At 54.2% G+C, this 23,504-nt stretch overlaps 2 protein-coding genes across 2 annotated transcripts; one reads left to right on the top strand and one right to left on the bottom strand.

The window, feature by feature from the left end:
- Positions 1-3,007: 3,007 nt before the first annotated feature.
- On the top strand, positions 3,008-5,157 carry LOC136507675 (uncharacterized). The gene is made up of 4 exons (XM_066502328.1): positions 3,008-3,351; positions 3,437-3,935; positions 4,247-4,494; positions 5,013-5,157. The coding sequence occupies exons 1-4, from the start codon at positions 3,008-3,010 to the stop codon at positions 5,155-5,157; spliced, it is 1,236 nt and encodes a 411-aa protein (XP_066358425.1).
- A 14,368-nt stretch (positions 5,158-19,525) lies between these two features.
- LOC136509105 (receptor-like protein 15) lies at positions 19,526-22,270 on the bottom strand. Its single transcript, XM_066503913.1, has 2 exons — positions 21,838-22,270; positions 19,526-21,722 (listed from the first exon to the last, which is right to left on the bottom strand). The coding sequence occupies exons 1-2, from the start codon at positions 22,235-22,237 to the stop codon at positions 19,627-19,629; spliced, it is 2,496 nt and encodes an 831-aa protein (XP_066360010.1). The 5' UTR covers positions 22,238-22,270; the 3' UTR covers positions 19,526-19,626.
- Between the last annotated feature and the right edge of the window lie 1,234 nt (positions 22,271-23,504).

The following is a 23,504-nucleotide window of genomic DNA, read 5'->3' as shown; positions in this document are numbered from 1 at the left end:
GGGGCGCGCCTGTACGGGCTCGCCCGTGGTCGTCCCTGACTCCTTTATCCCGGGGCGGCTGTCGAAACCCCTGGGGGCCCAGTCTTCGAACCCCTGGACCGTAACGGGCTTGGGTCGCTTTGTCTTTATCTAGGGTGTAGGAAGAGCCCCCGAGCCTCTGCACGGAGTGAGAGGGCGGTCAGGGGTCCTCCCGACTTTTTTGTTCGTCCCCTGCACGTCCTTTTCGTTCGGACGGGGGGGCTGTTTGCCGAGCCCACTCGTGTGCGAGCTTGAGCCGCTGGGTCTTGGCAAAGTTGCAGGAGGAACCCCCGAGTCTCTCGCACGGAGCGAGAGAGCGGTCAGAGGTCCCCCTGGCTTTTGGTTCGCCCCTCGCGCGTGAGGGTCTGTCTGCCGAGCCCCCCTCGGGTGCGAGGCTAGGTCGCGGGGTCTCGGTGTCTTTTGCAGAAGGAGCTCCCTAGCCTCTGCATGGGGCAAGAGGACCGTCAGGAGTTCTTCTGGCTTTTTGAACGACCCTCGCGCTTCCTTTTCGCTCGGAAGGAGGGTTTGTTTTGCCGAGCCCCCTCGTGTGCGAGTCTAAGCCGCTGGGCCTCGGCGATGTTTTGCAGGAAGGGTCCCTTAGCCTCTGCGCGGAGCAAGAGGGCCGTCAGGGATTCTCCTGACTTTTTGAACGACCCTCGCACTTCCTTTTCGCTCGGAAGGAGGGTTTGTTTTGCCGAGCCCCATCGTGTGCGAGTCTAAGTCGCTGGGCCTCGGCAATGTTTTGCAGGAAGGGTCCCTTAGCCTCTGCGCGGGGCAGGAGGGCCGTCAGGGATTCTCCTGACTTTTTATTCGACCCTCGCGCTTCCTTTTCGCTCGGAAGGAGGGGTGGAAGATGCCATGCTACCCTCGGTGGGCGCGAGCGACGGCATTTCCGGTGAGCTGTTATCGGGTAAGTCCGAGTGGAGGCCCGTACCCCGTTCGCTGGGGGTCGGCTAGCGGTCCGGAGACGCGCTCCAAGAATACCGGCGGATTTCTCTAGTGGGTGCCGAGGCCGTTCGCTGGGCCTCGGTGGCTCGGTGCCTCCCTACGGTGGGATCCCATTCGGAGACCTCCCTACCGGTCTCGGACACGACACGGGGCGTCCCAAGCGTTTCGCTTGCTTGGGCCTCAGCCTCGCATAGGCTCGCCCGTAGTCGCCCCTGGCTCTGTTGCCCTGGGGCGGCTGTCGAAACTCCTGGGGGCCCAGCCTTCGAACCCCTGGACCGTAACGGGCTCGGTGCCCAGTTCCTTTGCCTGAAAGGAATCGGGGGGGTTATCTCTCTCCCTATGGCTAACAACGGCAGGCGCGCCTTTTGAGGCGGCTTTTTTGGGGAGGCGGAACGGCGCCTGCTGCTGCTGCGGTTGGACGCGACGTGGGGTCAGTCGACGGGACATATCTGCACGCACGATTTATTGAGGAGGGAGTGGGCGCGTGGGCTGTAAAACCGGATCTGGATAACCGCTCCGGATCTTTTGGGGGAAACTTCCCCGATTTCGTCGCCCGGCGGTTTCGTCTTGTCCCTGCATAAATACGCAAAGAACCTCGCCCTTCCCCTTATTACCTCTTTCGCATTCGCTTTTGCTGCCTCCGTGCCGCTGCTGAGAGCATAGAGCGCCGGGGAGGAGAAGGGCGAGGGCGAGAGACTGAAAGAGAGAGGGAGAGAGATAACCGCCGTAGCAGCGTCCTTCGCCGCGCAAATGGCTGGTGGTCCCGTCCTCCTTGCGGCGGATCCCTGGGAGCGGTCTGACGTCACCGAGGAGAAGCTGCAGTCGCTCGTGGAGGCCGGTCTTCTTCGCCCGATCACCGACCCCGACGAGCCGGAGTGGATTGCTCCGGGGGACGAGTCAGAGCCGAGGCCGCGCGACGGCTACGTGGTGAGCTTCGTGGTCTTCCACGAGCGAGGCTTTGGGTCGCCGGCGGATAACTTTATGCGGGCGCTCCCGCACTATTATGGCGTGGAGCTACACAATTTCAGCCCTAACTCCATCGCGCAGGCGGCCATCTTCGTCGCCGTCTGTGAGGGGTACTTGGGGATCGCTCCCCACTGGGAGTTGTGGCTCCACTTGTTCCGAGCGACGTTCACCACCAAGCCGGGGGGAACGAGGGGGGCTCGGAAGGTGCAGAGGGACGGCGGCTGCACCCTTCACGTGCGGCAAGATCGGCAGTCCCTCTACATCCCGGCCCAGCTGTCATCGTCCAACCGTCGTTGGTATGACGGCTGGTTCTACCTCCGCAACGATGGCGGAGGACTTCCCCCTTATACCGGGCGGGTCGTGGAGAGTCAACCGGAGAAGTGGGGGTACGGCGTCATCCAGGCCGATCAGCCCAGGCTGGAACTACTTTTGAGGGCCTTGCGGAAGCTGTGTGACCATGGCCTTTTGGCGGCTGTGGTCGTGGCGGCTTTTCACCGCCGGAGGGTGTTGCCGCTGATGGCCCGGCGGCGGCGGCTGTTCGAGATGACGCCGAGCGATCCGATCGCCGGTATCAAGATGTCCGCCTTCGCCCTTACCGACGAAGAGACCCTGCGTCGGGTGAGGGAAACGGTGGACGTGAAGCCGAAGATTGAGGATTTGATGCCGTTCCCGATGCGCCCGTCGCGGGGGTATGTCTCGCTGGTAAGTTGGAAGTTGCCGAGGCTCTCGCGGCCTTCTTGCTTTTTGCCTTTTCGTCTGTTGTCTTACTTCGTCGTTCCCTCAGGGGATAAGAGATGTGCGAGCCTCTCTGCCACCCGTACCCGAGGACGCCCGGCGGCGATCCGCGAACAGGGCGCGTGCCGAGGAGGAGAAGAGGAAGAAAGATGCTAAGGAGGCGAAGCGCACGAAGAAGATCCTTGCGCGCGAAAAGCTGGACGCCCGCCGCCGGCGTCAGAAGCTCGACGGTCTCCCGTTGGAGCCGTCTCCTTCGTCGTCGGCGTCGGATTCTTCGAGCGACGGCGGCGGGCGCGAGGTGGGGACGGCCTGTTTGGAACACCTCCCCGACATTAGGGAGATGGTACCCGGGGCGCCGGCAAGGAGCCTGACGCCCCTAGGAGGAGGAGGAGGTGTCCCGGGGCCAGTGGCGGTCCGTCCGGTGGCGGTCCGTCCTGGGGACGAGGCCGACACACCCGAGGCGCGGGTGTCGGAGGAGCGCGCCGTCGGCCTGACGGGTTCGACGGTGGAGGTGGAGCGGGTGACGGTGGGGGCGACCCCATTGTCTCCGCGAAGGGTCGAGGAGGTGCCGGGGTCCGACGGAGGCCAGCTGGCATTGGTGGACACCGAGGCCGCGCTGCCGCTACCACCACCATCGTTGCAGAGGAGGCAGGCGGTGTCGAAGCGGCTGCATCCCCGTTCGCGGTAAGCGTCTTCTCTGGTGGAGTCCGTAGTACTTCTTGTTTGCCCCTTGATCGCATGCTGACCTCGGGAGTGTCTTTGTTTCCAGCCAGACGCATCTGGTGGAAGATCCTCCCTTGGCGCCCCGTAAGGCGCTCAAGGTGAACGTTAGCTCCTCCGCCCATCGGGCAGCGGAGGCGCAGGCTGATGCGCAGCGTGGCGCGGCGTTGGGCGAGGCTGTTTCGGAGGAGGTGGCCGCTCAGGAAAAGGGTGCCGAGGCGGCCGCGGAGCGAGTGGAGGAGGAGGAGCCCACGCCTCGCGATGTTGTGGGTCTTGGGGCGACGGAGGCTGGGGCGTCTAGCACTGCCGAGGCCATTGAGAGTGAGGCCCGGGCCCCCAAGACCTCCGAGGTCAGGGCGGTGGACTCCGAGGCCATCGAGGTAGAGATGGCGGAGGCCAGAGCCCCCGGGTCCGTCGAGACCGAGGCGATGGAGGTGGAGGTGGAGCAAACTTTGGCGCTGCCCCTGGTTCAGACAATCTCGTCTGATGATTCTTCCCGAGGGAAGGAGGCGGCGGACGTCGAGACGGCCAGTGCCGCGGAGCAGCAAGTCCTAGATCCTGCCGAGGGGAGTTCAGCCCTTGCCCCGCTACGGCCCGAGCCCCGTGGGTGGAACTTCCCACGCGTTTTCTGGCGGGACCAGGCTGATCCCGAGGGGGAGCCTGTGTTCGCCCTTGAAGACATCGCCGAGGGGGGGCGTTGGGATACCCTCGAGGAGTACCGCCAACTGGCAGTGCGGTCGTTGCAGACAGCGATGACTGTCATGGAAGGGGACTTGCCTGGTGTCACTCGGGTAAGTACTTTCGTGTCTCGTGCCGAGTTGTCCTCGCAGTGTTTGACGTGCGTTTTTTACCTTTTTAGGAGCTCGAGACCCGGTCCCTTGGGAAATCGGTGTTCCTACGGAGGGAGAGGGGTGTCTGGGACCAACTCCGGCGGCAGAGGGGCCTGCTTGCCGATGCCCAGGGGCTTCTGTCGGCGCGGAGTGCGGAAGTGGAGGACCTCCGCCTTCGTTGTGCTGACCTTCAGGCCGAGCTGGTCACGGCTAAGGGCCAGGCTGCCCCTCTGGTGGCAAAGATTAAGGAACTGGAGGAGGAGAGAGACTCCTTCAGGTCTCGGGCCCAAGAAGCAACGGCCTCTGCAAAGGCCACGGCCGGGCAGCTGGGTGCGGAGCAGAGCGAGCATCAGGCGACGAAAGTCGCCCTGGCAGAGGCAACCAAGGCGGCCGAGGCCTCTCGGGTCGAGGTCTTATCCTGGAAGAACAAGGCCAAAGGTAAGTTCCGCTGGACCGTGTTCCTTGTCCATTTGTTCCGGTTCGCGTTTGACTCCTGCCCCTTCGTTGCGACGTAGATCTGGAGAAAGAGGCTTCCCAGGCGGCTGAGGCCTCCGTCGCAGCGCAAGCAGCGCTGGATGTTGAGGTCCGGGAGCACGAGGCGCTGTGCGGCGCCGTTCGTACCGCCTGCGAGACCCTGGATGTCGAGGAGGTCCAATCAGCCAGCTCCCTTGGGAGCCGCCTGATTGCATTGAGCGGCCGCGTCCACGAGAGGCTCCGGGGGGCGTTGCACACGGGTGTCAAGCATGCCCTGGCCGTCGTCTCCTCGCATTACGCCATCAACCTCGAGGCTGTCAGCGACGGCTACGTGTTGCCAGAAGATGACGAAGAGGCGGATGCGGAGGTCGCAAAGCTGTTGGAGGCGGCCGAGGCACCTGGCACAGCGCTGGCCCGTCTATTTGAAGAAGAGGTGGTCCCTCCCGCGCCAGCCGCTGGTCCTTGAGCTTTGATCTAGGCCAAAAAGGGGCCATGTAACCGGATTGGGTTAGTTGTCATATCGTGACGTCTTCGTGGCCGTCGAGGCCTGTAAAGTATTTGCGCACGTGCGTTTTTTAATCGTTTTCTGTTCTACTTCCGAGCCTGTGCCCTCTGTCTCGATCTTGGGAACCCGCAAAGAAATCCCTCGGGACCTAAGCCGTCCTTCGGCGAAGGGTGGTGAGGGAGCTGCCGTAGCCCAGAGGCGTAGGCCGTTCTCACGTCTCGACCGGCCCTTTGGCCTCCAGACAAACTTTTGGTCTTTGGGTTTTTTGTGAGGGTCCCGTTGGAGCGCGAGAGAGTTTGGCGTAGAAATTTTTTGAAAGACCATTAACAAACGGTGTTCGAGACTTAGGGGGTTCCCCTCTTTAGCCCCCGAGGGGGGCTCGGCTTTGCAGAGGCAGAGCCGAGTCCCCCTTATAGGGGTATTGTGACGTCGAGCCCCTATTGATAGACAAGCTCTCTGTATAGAACTTCCTCGGAGCCTACGCTGTCCTTTGGGTGAAAAGGTGGTGAGGGAGCTGCCGTAGCCCGGAGGCGTGGGTCGTTCTCACGGCTCGGCCAGTCTTTTCGCTTTTGAGACGATCGTGCGGTCCTTAGGTTCTATACAATCGACTTGTCTATCAGGGGGGTTCCACGAAAGATTATAACAACTAAGAACGCTTCTTTATTGTATTTCGAGAAACCATGTAAACAGCGTTTGGAAATTTAAGGGTAGAAACGACGTAGCTGTTCTATGTTCCAAGCGTTTGTGAAGATTTCGCCCTTCTCGTTGGCCAACTTGTAGGTCCCGGGCTTCAGCACTTGAGCGATGATGTACGGCCCTTCCCAGGGTGGGGTCAGCTTGTGGCAGGCCCTTGTTGCTCTGCCTCCGTCTCAGCACCAGGTCGCCCACCTTCAGGTCTCGTCTCTGGATGTGCCGGGCTTGGTAGCGTCGTAGGGCTTGCTGGTACCTGGCTGAGTGTAGCAGTGCGACGTCTCGGGCTTCCTCCAGTTGGTCGAGGGCGTCTTCGCGGGCAGTGCGGTTGCTTTGCTCGTTGTATGCCTGTAGCCTCGGGGAACCGTATTCTAGGTCAGTGGGGAGGATGGCCTCGGCTCCATAGACCAGGAAGAACGGTGTGAACCCCGTGGCTCGGCTCGGGGTATTCCTTAGGCTCCAGATGACTGACGGGAGTTCGGCGAGCCATTTCTTGCCAAACTTCTTCAACCGATTGAATATTCTTGGCTTAAGGCCTTGTAGGATCATGCCATTGGCACGCTCTACTTGGCCATTCATCCTTGGGTGCCCTACGGCCTGACCAGGCCACCCGGATGTGGTGGTCGTCGCAGAAAGTTAGGAATTTGCGACCGGTGAATTGTGTCCCATTGTCAGTGATGATGGTATTAGGAACCCCGAACCTGTGGATGATATCCGTAAAAAACAGCACCGCTTGCTCGGATTTGATCTGAGCGATCGGACGAGCCTCGATCCATTTGGAGAATTTGTCGATAGCCTACCAGCAGATGGGTATAGCCCCCGGGTGCCTTCTGCAGAGGCCCAACCATGTCCAGCCCCCACACAGCGAATGGCCATGTGATGGGGATGGTTTGGAGGGCTTGGGCCGGGAGGTGCGTCTGTCGAGCGTAGTACTGGCATCCCTCGCAGGAGCGTACTAGCCTCGTGGCGTCTGCCACCGCCGTCGGCCAATAGAAACCTTGGCGGAAGGCGTTACCCACGAGCGCCCGAGGCGCCGCGTGGTGCCCGCAGACTCCCGCGTGCAAGTCCCAAAGTAAGGATTGGCCAGCCTCGGTGGTGATGCATCGTTGGAGAATACCGGATGGGCTGCGCCTATACAACTCGCTATTGCAGAGGACGTAAGTCTTGGCGCGTCGCGCAAGCCACCGGGCTTCGGTTCTGTCAGCAGGAAGTTCTCCTCGAACGAGGCGATCAAGGAAAGGGACTCGCCAGTCCGTTCCTGATCGGCCTCGGGAGGCTCTGCGTCAATTGCCATGGCCTCGGGCCCGGCGGGCGAGGTCTCGGTGGCAGAGGGGGCCTCGGGCCCTGCGGTGGGCTCGGCTGATGGGCCCTCTTCCGTCAAGGCGTAGTCGACGGATGGCTTGTGGAGGTCTCTGGCGAAGACGTTCGGGGGAACTGGGGTCCGTGCCGACGCCATCTTTGCTAGTTCGTCCGCGGCCTCGTTGAACTTTCGTGCAACGTGGCTGAGTTCGAGACCGTCGAACTTGTTCTCCAGACGACGTACTATCGCGCAGTACGCCTTCATTTTGGGGTCATGGCAGCTTGACTCTTTCATCACCTGATCGACGACGAGCTGCGAATCACCCCGTACGTCGAGACGTCGCACTCCAAGTTCGATGGTGATTTGCAGGCCGTTGACGAGGGCCTCGTATTCGGCGACATTGTTGGAGGCGGCGAAGTGAAGCCGGATCATGTAGCGCATGTGTACTCCGAGGGGCGAGATCAGGAGCAGGCCCGCGCCAGGCCCCAGTTTTCATCAGAGACCCGTCGAAGTACATGGTCCAGCATTCTGATTGGATCTGAATGGGTGGCAGCTGTGTGTCGGTCCATTCGGCTACAAAGTCAGACATGACCTGTGATTTGATTGCCTTCCGAGGCGCGAAAGACAAGGTTTCTCCCCATGAGTTCGACAGCCCACTTGGCTATTCTACCCGAGGCCTCCCGGTTTTGGATTATCTCTCCCAGAGGAAAAGACGACACCACAGTCACCGGGTGGGATTCGAAGTAGTGACGCAGCTTGCGTCTAGCCAAGACTACGGTGTAAACCAGCTTCTGGATGTGGGGGTAACGTGTCTTAGTCTCGGAGAGCACTTCGCTGATGAAGTAAACAGGTCGTTGGACGGGTAGAGCATGTCCCTTCTCCTGCCTCTCGACTACTATGGCCGCGCTGACCACTTGGGTCGTCGCAGTGACGTAGAGTAAGAGGCGCTCGCCCTCGGTGGGTGGAACTAGGATGGGGGGGGTGGTGAGCAGTGCTTTGAGCCTGGCGAGGGCTTCCTCGGCTTGGTGGTCCAAGAAAAGCGCTCGGACTTTCTCAAGAGGCGGTACAGGGGCAGGCCTTTTTCGCCGAGGCGCGAGATGAAGCGGCTTAGGGCCGCAAGGCATCCCATGACCCTCTGCACCCCTTTGAGGTCCCGGATCGGGCCCATGTTGGTCACTGGCCGAGACCTTCTCCGGGTTGGCCTCGATCCCTCGTTCCGAGACTATGAATCCCAAGAGCATGCCTCGGGGAACCCCGAAGACACACTTCTCGGGGTTGAGCTTGATGCCCTTCTCTCTGAGACATGTGAAGGCAATCTCCAAATCGCCGACGAGATCCCTGGCCTTCCTGGACTTGACTACGATGTCATCTACGTAGGCCTCGACGGTTCGCCCGATGTGTTCACCAAAGACTTGGATCATGCATCGTTGGTAAGTAGCCCCTGTGTTTCTGAGGCCGAACGGCATGGTTATGTAGCAGTACATGCCGAATGGAGTGATGAAAGAAGTCACGAGCTGGTCGGACTCTTTCATCTTGATTTGGTGGTAACCGAAATAAGCATCAAGGAAGGAGAGGATTTCGCATCCTGCAGTGGAGTCGACGATTTGGTCAATTCGTGGTAGTGGGAATGGGACTTTCGGGCACGCTTTATTTAGACCAGTGTAGTCCACGCACATCCTCCACTTGCCACTTTTCTTTCTGACTAACACAGGGTTAGCCAACCACTCTGGATGGAATACTTCCTTGATGAATCCGGCTGCCATGAGCTTCTGCAATTCTTCGCCGATGGCCCTGCGCTTCTCCTCGTCAAATCGGCGCAGATGCTGCCTTGCCGGCCTGGAGCCTGCCCGGATATCTAAGGCGTGCTCGGCGACCTCCCTTGGTATGCCCGGCATGTCCGAGGGACTCCATGCGAACATATCGACGTTCGCACGGAGAAAGTCGACGAGCACGGCCTCCTATTTGCTGTCGAGGGTGGCGCCGATCTTCAGTTCTCGGCCGTCGGGGATGGTGGGATCAACGGGGACGGGCTTGACAGCCTCCGCGGGCTCGAAGGTCCCGGTGCGCCGCTTGGCGTCGGGAACCTCGCCACCAAGCTGGACGAGATCGGCGATGAGGGTCTTAGCCTCCACGATGGCCTCGGCGTACTCGATGCACTCGACGTCGCAGTCGTATGCATGCTCGTACGTGGACTCGACGGTGATGATGCCGTTGGGGCCTGGCATCTTGAGCTTGAGGTAGGTGTAGTTGGGGATCGCCATGAACCTGGCGTAGCACGGGCGCCCCAAGATGGCGTGGTAAGCCCCCTTGAATTCAACCACCTCGAAGGTGAGGACCTCCTTGCGGTAGTTGGAGGGAGTGCCGAAGCAGACGGGTAAGTCGATGCGCCCGAGGGGTCGCGTGCGCTTTCCTGGCACGATGTCGTGGAAGGGCGCGGAACCGCCTTGGAGCCGTGATTGGTCGAGCTCCAGGAGCTCTAGAGTGTTGACGTAGAGGATGTTGAGGCCACTGCCTCCGTCCATGAGCACTTTGGTAAGTCGGGTGTTGCCGACGATCGGGTCAACGACAAGCGGGTACCGCCCGGGGTTTGGAACATAATCGGGGTGGTCATCCCGGTCAAAGGTGATTGCCTCCCGAGACTAGTCGAGGTACCGAGGGGTGGCCACCTTGACCGAGAAAACCTCCCGGCGTTCCCTCTTTCGCTGGCGTGCCGTGAGGCATGCCGAGGGTCCGCCAAAGATCATGAAAGCGTTGCGTACCACGGGGAACCCGTCGTCCTTGTCCTCATTCCGACCGCTGGGGCCCTTCTGCTTGGCGTCGTCGTCGGGGAGCCCGAGCCTGGCGTAGTAGCGCCGGAGCATGGTGCACTCCTCGAGGGCGTGCTTCACCGGACCTTGATGGTAAGGGCAGGGCTTTTTCAGCATGTTGTCAAATAGCCCGGGGCCGCGGGGGCCGCGGGGATTCCTGCGATCCGTCGTGGCGACATGGACGGCCTCGAGAACTTCCTGCTTCCCTGGGCGACCCTTCTTCTTTTTCTTAGGGAGGTGGGGGGCTGAGGCCTCGGGGGCCTCTTCCCTCCGCTTCCCCTTGGGGTCGGCGTCGGGGAAGATGGCTCCGACAGCCTCTTCCCCTGAGGCGAAGCTGGTGGCGATGTCGAGGAGCGCGGCAGCAGAGCGTGGGACGTTGCATCCTAACTCTCGGACCAAGTCCCGACAAGTGGTGCTGGAGAGGAAAGCCTGGACGATCTCCGAGTCGCCGACGCTGGGTAGCTCGGTGCACTGCTTGGAGAAGCGCCGGATGAAATCTCGGAGAGACTCGTCTGGCTTCTGGCGGCAGCTTTTAAGATCCCAGGAATTCCCAGGGCGCACGTATGTGCCCTGGAAGTTCCCGACGAAGATCCTAACCAAGTCGCGCCAGTCGTGGATTTGCGAGGGAGGGAGATGCTCGAGCCAGGCTCGTGCCGAGTCCGACAAGAGCAGAGGGAGATTGCGGATGATGAGCAGGTCATCGTCCGCGCCACCTAGCTGGCAGGCTAGGCGGTAATCGGCGAGCCAGAGTTCCGGGTTGGTCTCGCCGCTGTATTTCACGAGGTTGGCCGGCTGTCGGAACCAGGCGGGGAAAGGAGCAACACGGATGGCCCTGCTGAAGACCCGAGGTCCTGGTGGCTCAGGGGAAGGACTGCGGTCCTCACCGCTGTCGTAGCGACCGCCTCGGTGTGGGTGGTAGCCCCGTGCGGCTCCGTCGTCGTGGCGCCGTCGCCTGCCAACTACTTCGTGGTCGCCCTGTGCCTCGCGTTGGTCCCTAAGTCGGTCGCGCACCGAGGGGGCCCTGTTGACCGTTGGCGCGTGAGCGTCCTCGGGACGGACCGAGGCAACCTGGCCCCGGCGAGGCTGCGCTGTGGGTTGCTCCGAGGTGCCTCCGCGCCGGCGGGAGGTGGAACTTTCGGCCTGCTGCACCGCTGCGGTCTCGAGAAGATCGCGGAGCTCTCCGCGGACCCGTCGCCCCTCGGTGGTGGAGGGCTCGGGCATCGCTCGGACCAGCATCGCAGCCGCTGCGACATTCTGGCTAGCGCGATTAAAGATTGGGGGTGGCTCTCCCCCCTCGTTGTCGTTGATGCGGTGATGGACGTCGCGGGCCCTCCCTCGGGCCCCTCCGCCCTCACCGCGCCCTTGCTGCTCCTGCTCGAGAGTGTCCCGAAGCTGTTGCAGAAGGAGTCGGTCTTGTTCGACCTTGTTTCGAAGCTCGCGGAGCTGCTCCAGGTCTGGGCGTCGATGCCCCCCACGAACGGGATTCTCGTTCCGTGCCGCCGGGGCCTCGAGACGCGGAGGTGTGGCGTCGCCCGCCCCTGCCCGGGGCGGGGAATGGTTGCCTGTCCTTTCGTCCTCTTCACCCGCCCTTGGCATCCCGAGCCCGACGTGGAAGCACTCACGAGATGGATCGTAAGTCCCTTCGTCGTCAGAGTCAGAGTAGCCGAGGCAGTAGTCGCTTGTGGCCAAGAATTGGCGCAAAGCCCCAGGGTTGTGGAGTTCGGAGAAATCCACCCTGGGCCATGCCTCGTCCTCGTCCGAGGGGTCGGAGCGGGTGCTCAGGTCGAGAGCGAAGCGCTGGCGGCGTTCCGAAGGGTGCTCGTGAGTGGCAGCGTATGCGTAGGCGTAAGAGGCGGCGGCATTTCTCAACCCAAAGGGGTATGGGGACGGTGCCGTCTCCATATTCTGCCCCGCCCGGGTCGGCTCTTCAGGGAGTGGTGGAGCGGAGCTAGGCGACTAGGCGTTGCCGCGAGCCACCGGCGATTTTCCTTCGCCCATGCTCAGGCCAGACAGGTCCCCAGCCAGGGACCCCGTACCAACAGCTGGTCGTAGGGCATCGGCGGGGAGGGGCGTGCCGCCCTGGGCTCGCGTAGCTTCGGGGTGGCCTTGCCCGCGTCGCGCCTGGCGAGCGTGGCGAGAGCGGCCGCCCTGGCGCCGCCTGCGCCTGGGCTGCCGGGGCGTGACTTCATCGTCGGACGGTGGGGCTCGAGGAGTGAGGAGCACCATGTCGTACTCATGCCCTAGAGACATGAACTCTAGGCTCCCGAACCAAACTACGGTGCCGAGACGCAACGGTCGTACAGGGTCTGCCATCCGGAACTTGCTAGGATGACGAAGCTGACACGCAGCGCCCCCTACCTGGCGCGCCAACTGTCGGTGCTTTGGAACCAGGGGTCCCTCAACCAACGAGTGAATTTGTGCTGCGTGCCCCTAATCCCGGATGGTGATGCAAAGAGACACAAGGTTTATACTGGTTCAGGCAATCGAGGCCCTACGTCCAGTCCGAGAGATCGATCTTGTATTCCTTGCACCAGAGTGCTCGTAGTAGGGGGTTACAAGCTAGGTGAGAGAAGGGACTAGCCCCAGGTCTCGGCGTGGGTGGTGCGGGCTGCTTGAGGCGTTGTTCCCAAGCAGCGTAGGAGTGCGTGGTTCTATCGGTGTGTTCGTCTTTCTCGTCCCCTAGAAATGGCCCCGGTCCCTCCCTTTTATACTCTAAGGGAGGACCGGGAACGTACATAGGTTGCTACATAGCGCTTCTGCAAATGGGGTGTCGTGTCCGAGCCCTGTAGCCGGCCACTGTTGTTGTGGTATGGTCGATGGAGTGGCTCCGTCCTTGTCGTGCAGAAGTGACACGCCGGTCATACTTGATCTTGTGCGTCGTGGGGCTCCCATACAGCTTGATGCAGGACATGGCGGGCGACGTGCTGGTCACCGTGTAATGACGTCGTAGTGGGCAGCGGCTCTGCAGATGCCGAGGCCGAGCCATCGTGGGGGCTCGGCGGTCATGGACCCTCAGGCTGCCGAGCCCGTGAAGCAAACTGCCGAGGCCTCGGGGGAGTTGTTGGCCCTGGGTACTGATTCCGAGGCCACAGTAGCCCAGGCGCGGCTCCCCACGCTGTGTTGTCCTCGGAGCAGGAGTTGGCAGCATAGTGAGGCATGGGTGTCAACCATGTGCATGGTGGTTAGCACAGTGACGGGTAACCCCTGCCCAGTCCGGGGGACGTGCAGGTCATCGCGTGATGACATCGTAGGGGGCTGTGGCTCTGTAGGTGCCGAGGCCAAGCCATCGCGGGGGGCTTTGGTGGACATGGGTCCCCAGGCTGTCGAGCCCCTGAGGCAAACTACCGAGGCCTTGGAGGGAATTATTGGTCCTGGGTACTGATTCCGAGGCCATAGTAGCCCAGACGTGGCTCCCCACGCTGCGTTGTCCTCGGAGCAGGAGTTGGCAGCACAGTGAGGCATGGGTGTCAACCATGTGCATGGTGGTTAGCACAGTGACGGGTAACCCCTGCCCAGTCCTGCCTCCTGTCCCATCGGCCATTCTGCTGTACTGTGCCGAGCATGCGGTTGTCGTCAGGGGCAGCAGTTGGCTGAGTTGATGCGACACGACGTTTTGTCAGAGGGACGGGAGGAGGAAGAGGCAACGGAGTGCTGCCGAGCCCGCCTTGCGCGAGACGGAGGGTCGGTGGCCCGGCCGAGGCCTTTGGCGGGGAATCGCTCGAGGTCGGTAGTGAGGGAGCCTCGGGCGAGTCGGAGAATCGGCCGAGGCCCCCGGGGCCTCGGGCGAGTCGGAGAATCGGCCGAGGCCAGCAGTGTTTAGCTGGTTTCGATCTCTACGAAGTCTAAGCAGTCGTTTTTTGGGTCTTGCTTAGGGTACCCCTTCTCACGGTACCCGACACACTCGATCCTAGCAACGATGCAAAGTTAGATCGCTCGAGTGGAACTAGATGACCGATATGCAAACAAGTTTGCCCCTCTTGATAGTATGGCCATCTATCCTAAACCCGGTCATAAATTTCTCTACACACCTATGACCGGTGAAATGAAATGCCCTATAGGTTATATCTTTGCCTTGCGCATTCCATTCCATCTCCTCTAATGTTAATGCGACACATGCACCAATATTGATCAACAAATGATATGATCTACTTTATATCATCACGTGACCTTGTTGGTTCATCGATCTTGACCTCACTTGCTTTTCACCGTTGCCTTCGTCCATCGGCGTTAAGTCTTGCTCAAGCTTCAACGCCACGCGGTCCATCGCTCCAAAGCCTCCAACTTGCCCTTCACGCTTGCAACCGGTCCATCAAGCCAAGTCTTGTCTTGATCTTCTTCACCTTAGTCACATGACTCCATGTCATGTCTCATATGCAATGAGCTTCTTTATCACATGTGTGAGCCTTGTAACATATCCAAGTCATTTCACCTCTATGGCATAGGTTGCTCACACATGATGTACTTGTAGACTAATCATCTGTGTATCTCACTCAAACACATATTAGTCCACCTAAGATTGTCACTCAATTACCAAAACCAAACAAGGATCTTTCACTCGCCGCGGGTGCTAGGGTACACCGAAGCCCCGGCGAATGCTAGCGCTCACGGCGAGCGCATTCTTCCCTTCCCCCCTCTCGTCGGAGCTCCGCCATGGCCATGGTGCCCCCGCCCCAACCTGGCCCGGCCGCCTCCGCCCGCCAGGGCCCTGAACCGCCCGGAGTCCTTCCCCGTCACTTGGCTACCCTGCCTCCCCGGGGCCCCTTCCTTCTAAACCCGTCGGAGTTGGCTTCTTCTCCCTCTCCGGCAACCTCCTCCTCGCCAGAACCCCAATAGGCGGCTTCTTCTTCTCCCTCTCCGGCGCGGGCATGGGTGTGGGGCAGGATCAGGCGGGAGGAAGAGAGGCGGCGGAGGAAGGAGAAGCATGCGGAGAGAAAACGAGCGTGAGGACGGCGACGGGCCACGCGCTCTCCGATGGCGCGACCCAACGCATATTTGATTTTGCGTTTTTCATAGCCACGGCTAGCTATCACATTCCATGACAACGAAATGTAACCGGGGAGTAGTAATTACAGAATTACTGTCCCCTAGTGTTTCTGTACACCAAACGTGGGCCCGGCGCGGTGTACATCTCTATGGAGTGAGCGGTCACGTGCACTACCACAAATCTGTTCTTTTTTCTTTTTTTTTTGTCTCTCATCTGGATACAGCTGTAGCATCTGTTCATACACACGCACACTAACTCAACACACGCACACTACTCACACCATCCGTGTACAAACAAACCCATAACTACACCCAGATCTGAAAACCGCGTCCATCTTGATATCACCGAAATCCACTGATTTGAAAACCGCGTCCATCTTGATATCACCGAAATCCACTGATTTCGTAGGGGACTGGCACGTCATGATCCATTGTGGTATCACGTGGGAGAGGTAGAAATCCTGAGCAACAGTGAGGCAAGCGAGTCGATCAGGGATCGAACTCATGTGGGCTGCTCGCACGCCGGCGCAGCTAGCCAACCGAGCCTTGCTCACACATCCGTTCATTCTGCGACGTGCACGCCTATTTACCATGGTCCATGATATGACTTTTTTTTATACACATGACTTATTTGCAGGAAACAGAAGGCGAGGCCTTTTGTGGCGTGCCCGCCTATTCGTTGCCCCTGTTTTCGATGAAGCTCAGTAGAAACCCGCTAACGATCCTCCGGGCTATGCGATTTGGTATGTGTCGGCACAGCCGGCCATCTACATAGGCGACCATGCCCGATACCGCGAACCTTCCGACAGTCCACAGCCTGTTCCACTTACACAGGACGCCACCAGATGAGGACGAGTCACCTTCGCCCTCGTCTTCGTTCGGTTTCTTCACCCTTGACATGACTCCAGAGATGGCCATGCTGGCTTCCCAGTGCAGCACGCGCACAGCAAAGCTCACAAAAAGGTGCTCGCGCAGGGTGAGCACCGTCGACGTAATCCTCCATTCTTGTAGGTAGTTATAAGGTCGATTACACTCCCAGAACAGGAAGCACCTTAGTTAAGGTATGTGTGTATCGCTTCCTTGTGAAAACAAAACTTACAGGTTCGTTTTGCAGATGGCGCAACGGTCGAACTGTGGAAGAATCTCCTTTCAACAGTGCCTTGCTCACAAGATGGCTTTTGACGTTGTCCACGATTTCATTTATCAGAGCGCTATTTGGTGGTACATTCTTCAGGATAACCTAGAAGAGACGGAGACTATCAGATTGTTCAGGCAACCACATATTTCTATGCACGTGCGCTCACTCAGTGAAAACAAAACAGAAGTTTTTGGTGAAACCATGCATGAGGTCACACAAAGGAAAGCAAATTGATATGAGGAAGTTACCTTGTCATCCATGATAGGAAGAGAACGAGAGAAAAGAAACTCTTTTTCTTTTTCTTTTCTTTTTTTTTAAAAAAAACTGGTTTCAGATTCCAACTAGGTTTGAATTCAAAACCACACAACACTATCCTACACTCAAACAAAAACTGTGCACAAGCATGAATGCAACAAAATTGTTTCTAAGCCTTATATTTAATTTTAATATTCACAAAAATTATTATTTTGCCTAAGTAAATCATGGAAAATTAAATAAAATGAAGCAAAATTATTACTATTTCTGAAAATGATTTTTAGGGTGTTACATTGTAACGCTAGAATAGTTAGTTGCTTTTGTTAGTAGTAAATAGTTGTTAGTTGCTCTCTAGCTTACCTCTCTAGTGTAGTTGTGTAGCTAGTAGCTTTGTGTGGTGAAGTGTTTAGGATAGAATTCAATTGCTACTAGAATTGTGTAGGGAGTTTGCTTGGTTGAATTAGAGCTAGTGCTTGTAGTGGCTATTAGAGTCATATCTTGTACTAACCCCGTGCTAGTGTTTGTGCCTTGTAGAGGAAATTTTTATATAGGCCATTCACTCCCTCCCTTTAGCCATCTAGGTCCTTACAGCGAGCCCGGTTGGTGGTCAGACCACGAGACATGGTGGTCGGACTGGCCGCTAGGCCAAGTGCGTGGGAAAGAGGACTAGGTTCAAAGAGGCCTAGCGCATAGTCGGTCTGGTACACTGGATCAATCCGGTGCTAGTCCAAACCTCTCGGGAACTCTTTGGTGGTGAATTTTGTTCCCCACGGTTGGACCGGTGGGCTGAGACTGACTGGTGGGACACAGGTTGGTAGGTAGCTGTTGTTCCCCACGGTTGGATCGTCAGGTAGGCTGAGGCATGGGTTTTGGCCCATGACGGCTAGTTTGAGTGCCCCCTCTATATACAAAGGGGGTGGTTGGCTAAAGGGCTGGTGGAACACATTGGGGACTTTGTGTCCACCCTTGTAGAAGTGTTCTAGCCTCACTAACTCACACATGCTTAGTGGTGATTGCATCCGATTGTGATTAAGTGATTCCTAGTGCCGTGCATTGAGAGATTACAAGAGTTTGCACTAGGTGATCGTGTTGCAAGCCGGATCATTGTTTGCTACTCTTGAAGGTTGCTACCTTCTAGACAGCTTGGAGGCTTGGGGACTTCGTCGTAGCACACACGGAGATTGTGCGGTGGTCTATAGAGACCGTGATGTTGAGGAGTGTTGTGCTCGCCCCGTGAAAGCTTGCAAAGAACAACTCTAGTAGAAGAGAGGTGTGAAGAGCACCAAGTGGTTTGGCCGCATCAAGTGCTAGAGCTCTAGTTGTGAGCACTCCCTTTGGTGGAGAGAGTGAGCTTGTGGGTTCACCACTAGCAAGAGGATCGGCGGTAACCTTGGGCTTGCGTCAACGGGGATTAAGTGGTTGGCAAACCACCGAACCTTAGGATAAAAATCATCGTGTCATCATTGTCTTCCTGTTGGTTTGCAAATCCCTAACACCAGCTTGTATTACTTGTACTAGTGTTGTTGCTCGTGCGTAGCTAGTTAACTTGTGTAATTAATTAGTTGCTTCTGTGCTAGGCTTGTGTAGCTAAGTAGTTGCTTCTGTTGTACTAGTTAGCTGATATAGCTAAGTTGTAGTAACTCTCTAGTTGTGCTTGTATAGTGTAACTAGTGAGTAGTGGTAGCAGAGGTTGTGCTTTGTGCGTTTTGCTTACTAGCATATGTAGGAGCTTCCGGTGTGCTTAGTTGATTAGTGGTATAGGTTCGTGTGACTTTGCTAAATAGATTTGGTTAGGTAAGCTATACATTGTTTAGAATATTTGGTAAGGTGCTTGTTTAGGTGAGCTCCCTCTTATCTATTTCAATTGACAATTCAACTCATGAGTACGGGTACCCGTGGATATCATATTCGATGAGCGCTGAGTACGGATGCAAATTGTTACCTTTGGGTACGAACTCGGTTACGGAAGTTTACCTGCTAGGTAATTTGTTAGTGATGAATATTTACTTTACCGACAACTCCGTCCACTGCCATCCCCACCGCCAGGGCAGGGGGAGGAAATTATATTGGAGAGGATACATGCAGTCTGAAATAGCGTTTCGGAATTAAAATATGGACGAGATGTAGAGTAAACTGAGAAAAACGACAACGTTCATCACCTCTGGTGAAAGGTAATTGGGTATATATGGTACATCCCGTCAGTGTTATTAGTGACAGGCCACTTTCCACCTCTGACCAAGGTCATGGTTGTCCTTAAGCCACATTGGCTGTCTTCATTGACGCACAACTAAATATCCATCACTTTCATCAGTTAAGGTGTGTTTGGTTCAAGGGTGAAGTTAGATGGGATACAACGATTCATAGATATTGGGATACGGATATCCGTGTTATATGTTTGGTTAGATGAATGGGGCGAGCCATTTTTCTGTTTGGTTAAATGAATGAAAGTGGATGGGATGAAGATAGTTGACTAATTATATCTATTATTTAAAAATAATAACAACTAATTAGAAACTAATAAATATGCCATAATACTAATTTCCTCATGATAATCACTAATTAAAAATAAAATATGTTAATTGGCAGGACTAATATTCTAATTGGCACAAAAAACATGCACTAATCAACATAATAGCACTTATCAAAATTAATCTTACTATCATAATTACTAAATAATAATATAACATACTAATAATCCTTAATTTATTTACTAATGACAAAGATTAGAAGACATGGACAAGCTTGTTCAACAGATTTTTATGGGCGAGTTTAGCCAGCATCAATAGAGAATATTCTCCTGTGGTGGATATCCCTGTCCAAGTCGTCTGCGAACCAAACACGGCTCATCCATGCACCGTCATCTCCCATACAGGGATATCCACCCAACTAAACGCACTCTTGTAGTTGCAAGGTTTTCTCCTACCGTGTATAAACTCTTTTTTCTATCTTAATTGAAAGACAGCATCTCTTAAAAAAAGTTACAAGGTTTTCACGTGGTGCATCTCATGTAAGGCCATGTATTATAATTGTTTTTTCCCCAATGCTAGTATGTGGTATTGAAGTGTACCATATAACGGAGATATACTTGTGTAAAGGTGACAGTAGAACGCTCTGCTGCAATACACAACACATACCTTTTTTGAGAAATTCAAAATATAAGAAAGCAGAACAAGTACTATTAGGCATATGTGACTTTACCATTACATATAACTAGAAAACGAAAACCCAATTGTACTCGTCCCATAGCTTTCGATAAACTAAAGTCGGAGTACCAGACGCTGTCCCAATGAATGGCAAAACAGGAATGCAACAGTGGCCCAGAATGCCAATACGAATGAGGCAGCACTGATAATATCAAGGACTAAATCATCAGTTGCCTCATCCACATCTCCCACTTCAATGGGGCCTATAATAAGAGAGCACTTGTTCTCCTCTGACAAATTGTGAAGGTTAGCGTTGCCTAAGTAGCTGTCCCCGCTGAACGAGCTGAACTGGCCAAGGTTTGGTATGCACCCTGACAAGTTGTTGTAGGCAACAGAGAACACCTCCAAAGATGACATTTGTGTCAATTGCCAGGGTATCGGTCCACTGAGCTCGTTATGGGACAAATCTAGGCTTTCTATGGCGCTCATATTTGCAATGGTAGCTGGAATCTGGCCAATAAAGAAATTGTGCGATAGATTGAGGGACTTGACATGGCTCAGATTTCCTATCTCCCATGGGATCTCCCCTGATAGCATGTTTTCCGATAAGTCGATGCCAAACATTAGATTGAAGAAACCGTGGCTGAATGTGTAAACATTCCCTTTAGTGGAGAAGGTGAAGCCATGGAGGATAAAATCGACCCCATACGAGAAATACGGATCATCCTTGTCATGCCCCACAGGGAATCCGATACCATAGCCATTGTCCCAAAAATCATAGTCATCAGTAGGGTATCCAAATGAGATGCCACCTATGCAAGGTGGTAATGAACCCGAAAGTCTATTGTGCGACAGGTCAATAATATTCAAGTAAAGGAGATGACACAGGTCTGCGGAGATCTGCCCCTCAAACATATTCATACCCAATAGGAGTAACTTTATTTGAGAAAGATGTTGTATCCAATCAATACGGCCCTTGAACTGGTTATAACTTAGATCTAGAGCAATGACAGAGGAGCTGTTGAAAAAATAACTAGGAAAGCCTGAGAGGGCATTGCTCGACATGTTCAAAAAGAATAGTGGTAACTTGCTGCTACAGTTTGGTATAAACCCTTGGAAGTCGTTGTCTGATATATCCAAATAGTTAAGACCAGTCATATTGCAAATCATTGGATAAATTTGACCATTTAAATTATTACTAGCAACACTCAAAGATTGTAAGGAAGGAATATTCCAAAATGATACATCAAGTTCGCCGGACAATTTATTATCATGAAAATCCATGATTAACATAAAACCTGATAGATTGTTAGGCAATGCTCCTTCAAAATAGTTGCTATCAAGGTATATTTCTCCAACACCAGAGAAACAATTATTAGCCCCACCAAGTATCGGACCCCTGAGATGGTTGTTTGAGAGCTTCAGGTAATGCAGGAACCAACAATCAGTGAACAAGCAAGATGACACCTCCCCTGTAAGTTTATTGTTTGAGAGGTCTACAAATTCCAAGTAGATAATATTGCACAGAGATGGTGGTAAATGTCCAGAAATATTGTTATAAGAAGCATCTAGAACTGTTAGATTGGGAAACACTGAGCTGATGTCCGTTGGCAGCTGTCCCGTGAAGAAGTTCATAGATATGTTGATGATTTGGAGATTAGATTGTTGCTGCCACATCAGATCCAATGATCCTACTAGCGAGTTATTTCCTAGATCCAGATGAATCAGAGCTGTTTCATTTGAAAACAGACAGTTTGGTAGGCTCCCTGCCAAGTTGTTGTTGGATAGATGAAGGATTTTCATTTGACGTTGTCTGACAAATAAATTCGGTCCCGCAATGATACTATTGTCAAGGTTACACCCAGAGAGCATTAGTACTCGCAGTTGAAATGATGGAGTCACACTTGTAAGGAACTTGACATCAATAGCCAATTCAGTATTCCACGATAAGTCTACCTCCTTTAACATGGTGCAGTTCCGTAGCCAAAAGAAATCAAACTTCCCATTTAGATTATTTGCTGCCAACTTGAGAGTTTTAAGGCGCAAAGAAATATTCGAAGACACGCTTATAGGTATATGCCCTTCAAGGATATTTTCTGAAAGGTCCAAGTATTCAAGGCGTGGAAGCTCAAATAACCAAGCTGGGATGCTTCCATTCAATTGATTGTATGCTAGACGAAATTCTCTCAAGTTCTTGAGATTTCTAATGGCTGTCATCATGCAAACATAAGGTGAAATCAAAAAAGGTTATTTTTAACTATGAATGGGGGCTTTGATTTGACACAAAGTCGCATGAACAAAGTAGTTGTGCAGGGAGCTACGTACCATCAAAGTTTTCAAGACAAGCCCGATTCTGAGATAAATTCAGCAGCTCAAGCTCATGAAACGAGGAAAAGATGGTCAAATTGAGTACCCGACACTCGTGTGCTGTTGTTGAGGTCGAGGTCGAGGTCGAGTATCCAAAGTACTGGGAGTATATATTGTCGAGGTCGAGACCCGACACTCGTGTGCTGTTGTTGCAAGTGACTCTCTCCCAGGTGCAGCAGTCCTCAATCCGTCCCCACGTCTCAGGGACTTCGAAACTTTTGGCTTCCAACAAGGAGGATCTGATGCGCATAAGAGCAATCCTCTCCTCAACAAAGCAGGCACCTGCCATGTGAATCATGAACTGGAAAACGAATAGGACCCAAACCATGGTGCCCCGCCGTGGGAAGTGCCAGCTCATTGTTATTTTGTTGGTGAGTGTAAGTGGCAAGAGAATGAAAAGGGGCTTTGGTTATTTGGCCCCTAGGCCGGACAAACCATGGTGATATATAGATAGATAGACTCCAGTGGTTTTTTAGGGAGAGCGAGCCAATATACGCGCTTCTCCTTTTGAACTGCAACCGTGAAAGCTGTTGGTTTACGGGTGGCTGTGTTTGTTCAGCTTTGAAAATGTTTCTGCTGCTAAAAGCAGAATATCAACCAAACCGATGAAATCTGAAGCTGTTTTTTTTTTAAACAATTGCTTTCAAAAGTATAATTTTTGCAGCACCTTAGATCCTATTTTCGGCTTTTGGCTTTCTGCTTTCGAAATGAGTGTAAATAGAGAAATATTTCACAGCTATATCAAGAGAATTAAATAGGTTTTATAGCTGTTTCAACTAAATAGATTACAATTTTCCACAGCACATAGCACAACAGGTTTTTCAACATTCACAGCTGAACCAAACAGACCATATATATAATATTCATACAGGCAACTCACACTAGAAAGCAGTGATGATTCCATGAAGAACACAAGTGTTGTGGTATCATACTTTGCACATGGATTATATTATCCTTGACAGGTATACTTTATTTACGAAGCTTTGATTGTAGCGGTATTGTAACAATTGACGCGAACAGTTACATGTTTTCTTCAAGTTATACACTTGGGTCATGATCTAGTCTTATAATTGATGCTCCCTCCATCCCATAATAAATAAGTTTCTAGAAATTTTCGAACAGATTAAGGATGTTGGCAAAAGACAAATGCACCCTCGTCTTCTTTCCTTTTCTGGAGGATATCTCTTGGATTTGGCAATTATTATTTGCATGCAACCATGATTAGCTTCCATATTAGGAGACAATATGTTCCATGTTTATGTAGAATGTTATTTATTTTTGGACAAATTTTGAACCTTAGAATCTTATTAGCATGGGATGGAGGGAGTAGTTAATATTATGTTAGGCTCTCTCCTATCTTATTGTATTTAGATTGTGTTTTTATACAGTGATCAAAAGTAAATTCATGGTCATTATATCAACTTAATAAAATCGTTTCTTTATGGGAAAAAAAGTGAAGCACGCGAGTGTGAAAGAATGTTCCATGTCTTCTGCCAGCCACGACCACAACTCACGGTAGTCTTTTCAATAAGCTAGTCTTTTCTGCAGCGATTTAATTATCTGGGTGGCGACTGTTGTCGGCTTGTCGTCGAGTAGTCGTCCAGGAGTGAAAGGAGATCGAGAAG

This window comes from Miscanthus floridulus, chromosome 15 (assembly GCF_019320115.1).
Source record: "Miscanthus floridulus cultivar M001 chromosome 15, ASM1932011v1, whole genome shotgun sequence".
Classification (NCBI taxonomy): domain Eukaryota; kingdom Viridiplantae; phylum Streptophyta; class Magnoliopsida; order Poales; family Poaceae; genus Miscanthus; species Miscanthus floridulus.
The sequence above is the reverse complement of the archived record's forward strand: the minus strand, read 5'-3'. Positions and strand labels throughout refer to the sequence as shown.

Coding starts and splice junctions, on each gene's coding strand:
- LOC136507675 (XM_066502328.1), top strand. CDS start 3,008: ATGGTACCCGGGGCGCCGGCAAGGAGCCTGACGCCCCTAGGAGGAGGA. Junction 3,352..3,436: donor CGGCTGCATCCCCGTTCGCG/GTAAGCGTCTTC, acceptor CTTTGTTTCCAG/CCAGACGCATCTGGTGGAAG. Junction 3,936..4,246: donor CCAGTGCCGCGGAGCAGCAA/GTCCTAGATCCT, acceptor TTACCTTTTTAG/GAGCTCGAGACCCGGTCCCT.
- LOC136509105 (XM_066503913.1), bottom strand. CDS start 22,237: ATGAGCTGGCACTTCCCACGGCGGGGCACCATGGTTTGGGTCCTATTC. Junction 21,723..21,837: donor TTGTCTTGAAAACTTTGATG/GTACGTAGCTCC, acceptor GCATGATGACAG/CCATTAGAAATCTCAAGAAC.